Source organism: Cetorhinus maximus, chromosome 23 (genome assembly GCF_964194155.1).
Source record: "Cetorhinus maximus chromosome 23, sCetMax3.hap1.1, whole genome shotgun sequence".
Lineage (NCBI taxonomy): Eukaryota > Metazoa > Chordata > Chondrichthyes > Lamniformes > Cetorhinidae > Cetorhinus > Cetorhinus maximus.
Genome location: NC_135901.1, coordinates 15,083,354 through 15,095,994, shown reverse-complemented (window position 1 = coordinate 15,095,994; position 12,641 = coordinate 15,083,354). Strand labels below are relative to the sequence as shown.

At 49.8% G+C, this 12,641-nt stretch overlaps 1 gene segment (V, D, J or C); it reads right to left on the bottom strand.

The window, feature by feature from the left end:
* Positions 1-3,206: 3,206 nt before the first annotated feature.
* LOC144697834 (Ig heavy chain C region-like) overlaps positions 3,207-12,641 on the bottom strand; it is a 541,886-nt gene continuing 532,451 nt past the window's right edge. The window contains 2 exon segments of the C gene segment in view: positions 3,207-3,529; positions 4,149-4,463. Of these exon segments, the coding sequence occupies positions 3,207-3,529; positions 4,149-4,463 (638 nt within the window).

Sequence of the window (12,641 nt, the reverse complement as noted above, 5' to 3'; positions counted from 1 at the left end):
GCACGTGTGTATTTGTGTGTGTGTGATTGTGTATGTGTGTGTTCCTGTGCCTGCATTTGTGTGTGTATTTGTGTTTGTGTGTGATTGTGTGTGTGATTGTGTGTGCGTGTGTGTGTGTCTGCCTGTGCGTCTGTGCCTATGTGTTTGTGTGTGCGCATATGTGTATTTGTCTATGTGTGTGTTTGTGTGTCTGCCAGTGTTTGTGTGTGTGTGTGCCTATGTATGTGTGTGTGTGTGCGTGTCTGCCTGTACTGTGTGACTGTGTCTGCGTGTCTGTGCCTATGTGTGTATGTATGCATGTTTGTGCGCGTCCATTTGTGTCCCTTGTGTGCATTTTTACTATTTTTCCGAGTTTCACCAGGTCCCAACGATCGAGTTTGACCCTGATAGTGAAAATTTTGGTGAATATTTTCAATGTTCTGTATAAACGTGTTTTCTGTGAGGTGCAAGGTGATATCAGGTGAACGAATGCAAACAATCAACCATCTGCCTCATAAAATTCAGGGGCAGAACCGTGAACAACCCAGGGAGGATTTAATAACCAGTTTAGATTCGGATGATGGGAAATCAATCTTAGCATAAGATTAACTGGAACAAGAGTGTGAAAACTTCTTAAAGTTATGTTACATAAATATATATTTTACAACATTTTAAGCATGATGGGACTTTAAAACCTGTGGCCAGTAAGCTAGAAGCCGACTTCTGCTGTTGGTAACTGGGTCCTTACAGTAGAGGCCCGATCCCTTCCAGATTCTCTGCTCGGGGACTGAGAGTCCAGTGAGTTAATAGTTTTGCTCCGTCTGGTTGGGTAAGCAATTTCTCTTTTGGTTCTCTCTGCTAAGAAGGTGGAGACACATCGGGTTAACCAATGACCTTCCTCGTCTTTCTGTTTAGGAAGTGGAGGTAAAATTGGCTAAAAATTTTCCTTTCAGTTTTCTCTGTTGGGGAAGTGGATATACAGTGGGTTAACAATTTCCCTTCCCCCTCTCTCTGTTGAGGAAGTGGGGGTACAGTGGGTTAACAATTTCCCTTCCCCCTCTCTCTGTTGGGGAAGTGGAGGTACAGTGGGTTAACAATTTTCCTTCCACCCCTCTCTGTTGGGGAAGTGGAGGTACAGTGGGTTAACAATTTCCCTTCCCCCTCTCTCTGTTGGGGAAGTGGGGGTACAGTGGGTTAACAATTTCCCTTCCCACCCTCTCTGTTGAGGAAGTGGGGGTACAGTGGGTTAACAATTTCCCTTCCCACCCTCTCTGTTGAGGAAGTGGGGGTACAGTGGGTTAATAATTTCCCTTCCTCCTCTCTCTGTTGGGGAAGTGGGGGTACAGTGGGTTAACAATTCCCCCCTCTCTCTGTTGGGGAAGTGGGGGTACAGTGGGTTAACAATTCCCCCCCCCTCCCTGTTGGCGAAGTGGGGGCACAGTGGGTTAACAATTTCCCTTCCTCCTCTCTCTGTCGGGGAAATGGGGGTACAGTGGGTTAACAATTTCCCTTCCCTTCTCTCTGTTGGGGAAGTGGAGGTACAGTGGGTTAACAATTTCCCTTCCCCCTCTCTCTGTTGGGGAAGTGGGGGTACAGTGGGTGAACAATTTCCCCTCCCCTCTCTCTGTTGGGGAAGTGGGGGGTACAGTGGGTTAACAATTTTCCTTTCCCCTCTCTCTGCTGGGGAATTGTTGAGATATGTTTCTGTGTGACCCTCACTTCAATTCCCAGTGGGTGCGATGCAGCAACTTAAAGCTGGCATCCATTTTAAAGGAATGGACAATAAGAGAAGCAGCAACACCGAGATCTAAATGTGCTGAGTTTGTTTGCCGGAAATAGGAAATTGTTAGATTTCCCCTCAGTGGGAGGAGAGTTGGTGATGTTATTTTGCAGAATCCCGTGATGAATGAGCTTTACTCTGTCTCTAACCCAGGGTGTATCTGAGCTGGGAGCACTGGGTGTACAAGACTTGGTTCTGAGCCCTGGAAATATCCGATTTTAACTAAACAGCTCTAACATTAGCAAAAGTGGAAAACAACATTAATTAAGCGATTGTGCATTTAAATCACAATTGGAGAAAAGGACTTTATTATTTTTTTTATTGAAGTTTGAAACGTAACCGAGAGATTCTCATTGGCATGAATTAACGGTGTCCATCAGTGCAAGGGAAATATTCACAAAACTCGGTTTACCACTGGATTTATCAACCGTTCTGTTGATGATCTTCAAGGGGATCGCTTCATGTCCCACCACACAGGAGTAAGAAGCGCCGCTGGCCTACTCCTCCGCTGCAATGGATAACAGGCTGTACATGAAGAAGGAGCTATTGCCGTTCTCCGCCACCACCCCGGTGTTCTTGTAGTTCCCGGGATTCACCGGCTTGTCATTGACGGTCCACTTGACGAAGATCTCTCTGGGGGAGAAACCTCTCACCAAGCAGCTGAGGGAGACGAATCTCTGAGCGGAGACATCTTCTGCCGAGGGCAGGAGGACAGACACGGACGGTTCCCGCAGTTTTGTACTTGCAGAAAATGTACAATAAATGTCAATAAACTGGATAATTTCGTAGACAATGAAACCGCTGGTTAGATGTGAGAGAAACGTGTTTTGTGATGAATATTAAGGGGTTTCATTATCCACTTCTTGGAAATATATCACCGATCCTTCACTATAGCTGAATCAAAATCCTGGAACTCCCTCCCTAACAGCACTGTGGGTGTATCTACATCACATGGGCTGCAGCGGTTCAAGAAGGCAGCTCAACACCACCTTGTCAAGGGCAATTAGGGGTGGGCATTAAACGCTGGCCCAGCCAGCGACGCCCACATGCCATGAATTAATAAATAAAAATCTTTGGGATCTGTCCGGTTTTCCAGCTCGGGGCAGATGTGGATACAATCCTTTTCCCTGAGAACTTATGGGGTTGGACGAGAAAGGTTCTCAAAGTTTACAGCAAAGAAACAGGCCATTCGGCCCAACTGGTCTGTGTTGGTGTTTCAGCTTCGCACCAGGCTCCTCCCATCTTGCTTCATCTAAACCCAATGGCACAGCCTTCAGTTCATTGTTCATTCATCTACTTATCAATTTCCCCCTGAAAGTCCACAAGCCCAGAGCGTTTAGTTGGCGAAATTGCTAATCAGAGTAGACCATAAATACACTGAATAGTAAATATTGATTCTTACACTTACACTGGAAATAGACACATTGAACTACTTATTGCTTCAATCTCACCGCTCACCTGTTTCCTTGTGGATGGAACTTCTTAAAGGAGTCGGCAGATCCTGATTGCTCACCACGCAATAGAACTCAGCCCCACTCAGCCAGACTTGTGTCGAGATGTTTACGTTGCTGACCACGCTGTCGGGATCCTCTCCCGGATGGACGGCGATCTCTGATTTCAAAGGCTTCTTCTCTTGTGTCCAGGACACGAGGACTCCATAAGGAGCATTAGAAACGATGCAGGTTAAGTTCACGGTGGCCTCCAGTAAGACCTGTTCTATTGGCGGTGGCAGTAGAGTAATTGTGGGATCGTTGGGGCAGTGGTCTGGGCCTGTGAGACAGAAATGAAGATCAACCAAAGTTTCACCTTCAGGAGCAGGACAGCAGTATTCAGCCTTCACTCCCTGAAGGAGAATAAATCACCTTGGACATATCAACCTCTAAATATCGTCTTTAATTTTCTTTACACAATGGAAAACCAGCTTGGTCTGTGTAAATCGTTCTCATAATTTAAGTCCTTCAGCCCCGGTGACATTCTCATGAATCTATGTTGCCCCAGTCCCAATACAAATATACCATTCCTGGGCCCTGGAATGCAGTACTGAAAGCCGTTTTATAAATAGGGTGGATGCACTTTCCAACACTCTATCCCGAAGCTGTTACCAGTGAAGGGTTCCAGACACCTTCTGCCTCTCCAAATATGATCAGCTGACTCAGGGTAAAGCTAATGTCAAGTCCACCTCACTCATTCTGTGACGTCAATGCAGAGACGTGACGTGATAAAATCCTTAATGGTGAACAATCCGAATGCAGCCCTTACATCGGAATTAAACAATAACTACATGATAGTAAATTAGAAGTTGTTCCGTCTACTAACTGCAATAAATTCCTGATTTGATTAACATCGGAGAGCAGAATGATCTATTGCTTCCTCGGTTTGTATTTCTTACCCTCACACTTGCTGGCGTTTCGACTTTGGGTGATCCCTTGGTGAGTGACCTGACAGGTATAGACCGCGTCGCTGAACCATTCCCCAGCGGAGACTTTCAGCCGACTGGTCGCCGAGACGTTCCCGTTCACTTCAAAGGCGGGAGAGGTGACAATTCCTGAATCCATGGGTTGTCCATTCTTCAGCCACTTCACTGTGATTGGATTTGGTCGGAAATCGACGATTGAACAGACGGCGGTTGCAAATTTGTTGGTTGTGATTTCTTCCCGGGAACTCACGGTGAGGAGAACAGTTGGAGGGAAGATATCAGGAGGACCTTCAAGAAACACAGGTTAAACATTTCTGGGAGAAGAAATTGATAACAGACACAATTAATTCCTATATTTTAATAGGTTCTTTTCCGTTAATAGACAGTAACCCTAGAATTTGCAGGGATCAAATATATGCAGAGCACTATAAATGTGTTATAACCAAGGCCCTGTACAGGTTAATCACAGCCTTTCTGTTTCTCACAGGTTCCCCAACACTTACATTGCATTTTAATGCTCTTGGCTGAGCCGCTGTATTGAACCTCACACTTGATTTTGCTGCATTCTCCCTCTCACTCGGTGATGGTTAACTGGCTGCTCAGGGTGAAGGTTCCCTTCTGGTTTCTCACTGACGGGTAAGTCTTAAATCCAGTCATCGGCTGCCCATCTTTCTTCCAGGTCAGGCTAGTGATTTCTGGGGAGTAGTCCATCGCCAAACAGCCGTAGGTGACGGAGCCGTCGGTGTTGTGTTGCTGGCAGGAGGAGATCAGGCTGTAGAGAGTGGGCGGAGACGGTGTCGCTGGGAAAGAAAGGCCGATTGAACAAGTTAGACACTGTGATTTGTGAACATTAAGTCACCAAACAACTCAAAATTTGACTATAACTATAAACATATCCTAATATATTCCAACTAAAACCCACATCCACATTTGATCATTTATTATTTCCATCATTTGGTGACCCTCACCTGTCAGTTCCCTCTTTAGAAACCCACACCTCTTTTCCCGCCTCTATCCCATGACTAAAATAGAACATTTTGATGTCATCTGAATGACAACCTTTCAGTGGACTAAAATGGAAGAGCAGAGGATTTCCCCCATTATTTCGCCACCATTTATTTCTCAATCAACAGCACTTGGTGATAGAGAAATTGTCTCGTCATTCATATCATTGCAGTTTGGAAATTGGATCTGTTCAAATTGGCTGATGCCCCCTCCCCTCTCCACGTCCCCCCAAAACAAAGAATAGCAACGACCCTTCGAAAGTACCTTTGCAATGGTACCTATATAATGACCATAGAACTCTAAACTGAATAGCAGTTACAGTAAGTACAACATTTTCCAATCGTATGTACATATGAACATGCGGATTAGTAGCGGGAGTAGGGCATTCTGCCTCTCGAGCCTCCTCCACCAATCACTCCGATCATAGCTGATCTGATTGTGGCGTTAACTCCACATTCCTGCCTACTCTCCGCTAACCTTTGACTCCCTTGTCAATGAAGAATCTCTCTACCTCTGCCTGGAAATATTAATGACTCCTCCTCCATCGCTCTCTGGGGAAGAGAGTTCCAAAGTTTCACGACCTTTGAGAGAAAAATAAAATGTCTTCATTTCCGTCTGAAATGAGAGACCTCTTATTTTTAAACCGTGTTCCCTATCGTTAGTTTCTCTCACAAGGGGAAACATCCTTTCAGCATCCACCCTGTCAATTTCCCTCAGGATCTTATATGTTTCAATAAAATCAGCTCTCATTATTTTAAAATCCAATGGACACAGGCCCAGCCTATCCAAACTCTCCTCATGAGATAACCGACAACACCTCTCAGTATCATTTATATGAACATTCTCTGAAGAGCTTCTAATGCTTTTATAACCTTTCTTAAATGAGACCAAATCTGGACACAGTAATTCAGACGGGGTCTCATCAACGCCCTGTTAAACTGTAGCAAAACATTCTTATTTTTATATTCTATTCCCTTTGTAGTAAATGACAAGATTCCCTTTACCTTCCTCATCACTTGCTGTTCCTGTGTTATAACTTTTTGTGATTCATGCACGAAGGGATCCACATTCCTCTGTACCTCAGGGTTCTGCAATCTCTCTCCCTTTCAATAATATGCTGATTTTGTATTCTTCAATCCAAAGTGGACAAGTTTATATTTTTCCACATTATACGGCATCTTCATTTTTTTGCCCACTCACTTAACCTATCTATGTCCCTTTGCTGACCTTTATCCCCTCTTCACCATTTACGTTCCTATCTATCTTTGTGTTATCAGCAAATTTAGCAAATTCATTCAGTCCTTTCGTTCAGTCATTGATATAAATTGTAAATAGTTGAGGCCGCATCATTGATCCCTATGGCACTTCACCTGTCACATCTTGCCAACCTAAAATAAACAATTTATCCCAACTCTCTGTTTCCTGTTAGCTAACCAAACTTCTACCCATGCTGAACTGTGACAGCCGACACCATTATTTTGTGTAGTAACCTTTGATGTGCCACTTTGTCAAATGCCTTCTGGGAGCGCGAGCACAGCACATCCACAGGTTCTCCTTTATTCATGTTCCTTTTTGCTTCCTCGCAAGGCCTCAAATAAATCAGCAAAACATGATTTCCCTTTCACAAAACCATGATGGATCCACATAATTGCATTTGGATTTTCTGAGTGACCCGTGATAGACTCCATAATAATCGATTCCAGCATTTTTGTTCTGACAGATGTTAAGCTCATTGGCCTGTAGTTTCTTGCTTTCCCTTTCCCTCCTTTAATTAATATAAAAGTCTCATTCTCTATTTTCCAATCTGATGAGACCTTTCCAGAATCTAGGGAATTTTGGAAAATTAAAACCAATGCCTGTGCTATTTTAGCAACCACCTCGTTAAGGCCAAAATATTTGTGCAACTTCTCTGCCCATTTCCTTATTTTCCTTTATTACGGGTTTGTCCCATCCGTGTCCCGTGGCTGGATTGTGGCTCCCGAAGCCCCTCTTTATGGACCCTGGAGCCGTTGTTCAAAATGCTGGTAAAACGGGTAAATGGAGTTGAAGGTATCCGTATCTTCAATTGCTCCTCCAATCACAGGCGTGTCTTCTATCCTGTTACCGGCTGATAGGCTGGCTTGTGGGCCTATCAGCAGTAAAAGTGGGAGACAAACAGGTTGTGATTGGAGGGGCAGCGAACACCCGCTGGAGAAAGGCGCAGGGAGCCGGGGGAAGCGCACGGAGACATTGTCTCCCTTCTATCCCAGGCACTTAGCGCCTTTCCCCGGGAATAGAAAGGATTTCAGGAGGAGGAGAGACAATGAGGGAGAGAGAGGAAGAGATAGGGAGAGTGGGACCCAGGGCGCCTGGGGCCTCGGCTCGCAACTGCTTTCACCCGGTTCTCCCCGGTATAGCCCGACTCTCTGCGCTTCCCCCAACCCCCGCCTCTCTGCCCTTTCTCCCCCAGCTCTCTGCACTTAATCCAAGATTCTCTGCACTTTCGCCCGGCTCTCTGACCTTTCCCCCATTTCTCTGCCCGTTCCATCGCCTCTCTGTCCTTCCCCCCCTCCTCTCTGCCCTTTTGCCACCTCCTCTCTGACCTTTCTCCTCCGCCTCTCTGCCCTTTCTCCTCCGCCTCTCTGCCCTTTCTCCTCCGCCTCTCTGCCCTTTCCCCCTCCCTCCTCGCTGTCCTGTCTCCCCCAGCATTTTGCATTTACTCCACGGCTCACTGCGCTTTCGCCCGGCTCTCTGAATTTTACCCCTGTTCGCTGACCTTTCCGTCACCTCACTACCCTTCACCCTCGCCTGTCTGCCCTGTCACCCTCCCATCTTCCTGCCCTTTCTCCCCCAGCTCTCTGCACTTACTCCAGGGGCTTGTGCACTTTCGCCCAACTCTCTGACCTTTCCCCTGGCTCGCTGAACTTTCCTCCATCTCTCTGCCCTTTCCATCATCTCTCTGCCCTTCCACTGCCCCTCACTTCTCTGCCCTGAACCTCCCCTGCGCTCTGCCCTTTCCCTCTCCCGCCTCTCTGCCCTTTCCCCCCTCCGCCTCTCTGCCCTTTCCCCCCTCCGCCTCTCTGCCCTTTCCCTCTCCCACCTCTCTGCCCTCCCCCCACCCGCCTCTCTGCCCTTTCCCCCCTCCCGCCTCTCTGCCCTTTCCCCCCTCCGCCTCTCTGCCCTTTCCCCCCTCCGCCTCTCTGCCCTTTCCCCCCTCCGCCTCTCTGCCCTTTCCCCCCTCCGCCTCTCTGCCCTTTCCCCCCTCCGCCTCTCTGCCCTTTCCCCCCTCCGCCTCTCTGCCCTTTCCCCCCTCCGCCTCTCTGCCCTTTCCCCCCTCCGCCTCTCTGCCCTTTCCCCCCTCCGCCTCTCTGCCCTTTCCCCCCTCCGCCTCTCTGCCCTTTCCCCCCTCCGCCTCTCTGCCCTTTCCCCCCTCCGCCTCTCTGCCCTTTCCCCCCTCCGCCTCTCTGCCCTTTCCCCCTCCCGCCTCTCTGCCCTTTCCCCCTCCCGCCTCTCTGCCCTTTCTCCCCCTGCTCTCTGAACTTACTCCAAGGCCCTCTGCACTTTCTCCTGACTCTGTGACCTTTCCCCCGGCTCGCTGATATTTCCCCTATCACTCTGCCCTTCCCCCCCCCCCTCACTTCTCTACCCTGAACCTCCCCGCTGCTCTGTCCTTTCCCCCTCCCGCCTCTCTGCCCTTTCCCCCTCCCGCCTCTCTGCCCTTTCCCTCTCCCGCCTCTCTGCCCTTTCCCCCTCCCGCCTCTCTGCCCTTTCCCCCTCCCGCCTCTCTGCCCTTTCCCCCTCCCGCCTCTCTGTCCTTTCCCTCTCCCGCCTCTCTGCCCTTTCCCTCTCCCGCCTCTCTGCCCTTTCCCTCTCCCGCCTCTCTGCCCTTTCCCTCTCCCGCCTCTCTGCCCTTTCCCTCTCCCGCCTCTCTGCCCTTTCCCTCTCCCGCCTCTCTGCCCTTTCCCCCTCCCGCCTCTCTGCCCTTTCCCCCTCCCGCCTCTCTGCCCTTTCCCCCTCCGCCTCGCTGCCCTTTCCCCCTCCGCCTCGCTGCCCTTTCCCCCTCCGCCTCGCTGCCCTTTCCCCCTCCGCCTCGCTGCCCTTTCCCCCTCCGCCTCTCTGCCCTTTCCCCCTCCGCCTCTCTGCCCTTTCCCCCTCCGCCTCTCTGCCCTTTCCCCCTCCGCCTCTCTGCCCTTTCCCCCCTCTGTCTCTCTGCCCTTTCCCCCCTCTGTCTCTCTGCCCTTGTCCTCTGCCCCCTCTCTGCCCTTGCCCCCTCACCGCTCTCTGCCCTTGCCCCCTCACCGCTCTCTGCCCTTGCCCCCTTCTCCCCCTCTGCCCTTGCCCCCTCCCCCTCTCTGCCCTTTCCCCCGCCGCCTCTCTGCCCTTGTCCCCTGCCGCCTCTCTGCCCTTGCCCCCTTCTCCCTCTCTGCCCTTGCCCCCTTCTCCCTCTCTGCCCTTGCCCCCTTCTCCCTCTCTGCCCTTGCCCCCTTCTCCCTCTCTGTCCTTGCCCCCTCCCCCCTCTCTGCCCTTGACCCCTCCCCCCTCTGCCCTTGACCCCTCCCCCCTCTCTGCCCTTGCCCCCTTCTCCCTCTCTGCCCTTTCCCCCTCCCTCCTCTCTACCCTTTCTCCCCCAGCTGTCTGCACTTACTCCACGGGTCTATGCCCGTTCCCCGACTCACTGACCTTTGCCTCATCTCTATGTACCTTCTGCTGGATCGCTGCCCTTTTCCCTGACTCTCTTCCCTTCCCCCCGCCTCCCTGCCCTTTCCCCCAGGCTCTCTACGCTTTAGCCCCGCTTCCCTGCCATTTCCACCGACGCTCGTCACACCCTTGGGCCATGCTCCACTTTCCGGATCTGCTAGGCCTCAGGCCTCGCTTCCAGGTCTCTCTTCCCCGTTGTTCCCGCCCTCCCACACACCGATTTATGATAAGTGATCGTGTGAGTGAGCGTGTGCATGATTGACAAAGTGAGGGTGGCTGAGTGACAGACTGAGGGTGGGTGGCTGGGTGAGTGAGGTTGCGTGGGTGAGTGAAGGAATGAGTGAGGGTGAGTGGTGAGTGAGCGTGGGTGGGTGTCTGAATGTGGGTGGGTGAGGGTGGATGAGTGAATGAGCGTAGGTGATTGAATGAGGGTAGGTGAGTGAGGGTTGGTGGTTATGTGAGGGTGGGGATGTGAATGAGGGTGAGTGGGTGTGTGAGGGTGGGTGGATGAGTTATTGAGTGTGAGTGAATGTAGGTGAGTGAGGATGGGTGGGTGAGTGAGTTTGAGTGAGGATAAGTGAGGGTGGATCAGTAAGGGTGGATGAATGAGTGTCAATGAGGCTGGGTGTGTAAGGGTGAGTGAGGGTGTGTGAGTGAGTGCGGGTGAATGAGCAATTGATGGTGAGTGAATGAGGATGAATGAAGGTGGGTGAGTGAGCGAGGGTGAGCGAGTGTGGGTGAGTGAGTGAGGGTGGGTGAGTGACGGTGAGTGAGTGATTGATGGTGAGTGAGCGTGAGTGATTGTGGGTAGTGAGGGTGAGTGATTGTGGGTAGTGAGGGTGCCCAGGTGCTGCAGGCTCATCAAGGCGATGTTCCTCCAGATGATTTTCTGCTCTGGCTCAGCTTTCCGTTGCCTGTTGTCCACAGCCGAGCTGGGGGTTCCTCCATTCGGCTCCACCACCTCCACCTCTTCCTCTTCCTCTCCATAGATCCTGTCCCGATTCTCCATATTGATCAGCTTTCAGTAACACCGGCTGTGTAAAGTCAGGCAGCAGTGTAGATCGCTGGCCAGCTGCTTTAATGCCGATGTCTTTCTTTAAGAAACCCGTGTCAGTGCGTGAATAGGCAGACTGAGGGGGCTGGAGGGGAAGGTTACAGCAAAACCAGGATTGGCCGTGCAGGCATCTTGCACCAAGTGTGCACCAGTATTGGGGATCCTGGCGGCCGTGGTCTCCGTCACATCCCTCCCTTTTCTTGTTTCTTTGTGTCTGGTTCCACACTTGGAAATTCTCCACATATATAGTGATGTCACCTGTGTAATTTCATTTTCCACAAAAATACATTAGAAATGTAACAATGAACATGCAGCTTACCGGATTTTTATTCTGCAATGAATCTTTTCAGCCCACATCTGTGTGTGAGAATGTGTGTATGTGTGCGTGAGAGAGAGTGTGCATGCAAGTGTGTGTGTATTTATATAGAAACATAGAAACTAGGAGCAGGAGCAGGCCATTCGGCCCTTCGAGCCTGCTCCACCATTCATTATGATCATGACTGACCATCCAAATCAATAGCCTACTCCCGCTTTCTCCCCAAACCCTGTGATCCCTTTCGCCCCAAGTTCTATATCTAACTCATTCTTGAAAACATACAATGTTTTGGTCTCAACTACTTTCTGTGGTAACGAATTCCACAGACTCACCACTCTCTGGGTGAAGAAATTTCTCCTCATCTCAGTCCTAAATGGTCTACCCCATATCCTCAGACTGTGACCCTTGGTTCTGGAATTCTCCCCACCATCGGGAACATCCTTCCTTCATCTACCCTGTCTAGTCCTGTAAGTATTTTATAGGTTTGTGAGAGAGAGAGAAAAAAAGTGTGTGAGAGAGAGAGTGTGAGAGAGGGAGAGAGAGAGAGAGAGAGAGAGCGTGGTGTGTGCGCATGTGTGTGCATGTGTGTGAGAGAGGGAGAGAGAGAGTGTGTGTGAGAAAGAGGGAGAGTGTGTGTATGTATGTGTGTGTCATAGGGAGTATACGTGTGAGAATGTTTGCGATAGAGAATGTGTGTGTGTGAGAGAGAGAGGGAGTTTGTGTGTACAGGTGTGAGTGATAGGAAGTAAAAGTGTGTGTGAGAGAGTGAGAGAGAATGAGAGAGAGTGCATGTGTGAGTGAAACAGAGTGTGTATGTTTGAGAGGGAATGTGTTTGTGTTTCTGTGTGTGCATGAGAGAGAGAATGAGGATGTGTTTGTGAGTGAGTGTGTGATGTGTCTGTATGTGTGTGTGAGAGAGAATGGAGAGTGTGTGCATGGGTGAGAGTGTGTGGGAGAGAGGGTGCATGTATGTGAGAGAGAGAGTGGGTATGTGCATGTGTGTGTGTGTGAGAGAGAGAGAGAATGTGTGTGTGAGAGTGCATGTGTGAGAAAGAGTGAGTGCATGTGTGTGTGAGAGAGTTAGTGTGCATGTGTGTAAGACTGTGTGTAGGTGCGAATGTATGTGTATGAGAGAATGTGAGTGCCTGTGTGAGAGTGTGAGTGAAAGAGAGGAAATGCGTGAGAGACAGAGTGTGTGCGTGTTAAAGAGAGTTTGTGTGTGAAAGAAAGAAAGTGTGTGTGACAGAGAGAGAAAGAGAGAGAGTGTGTCTGTCAGAAAGAGTGCATGTGAGAGAGAGTGCACGTGTGTGAAAGAAAGCGTGTTTGACAGAGTGAGTGAGGGTGTGTGGTAAAGAGACTGAGTGTGTCGAGGGAGATCAGCCATGATCTGACTGAATGGAGGGCAGGATCGAAG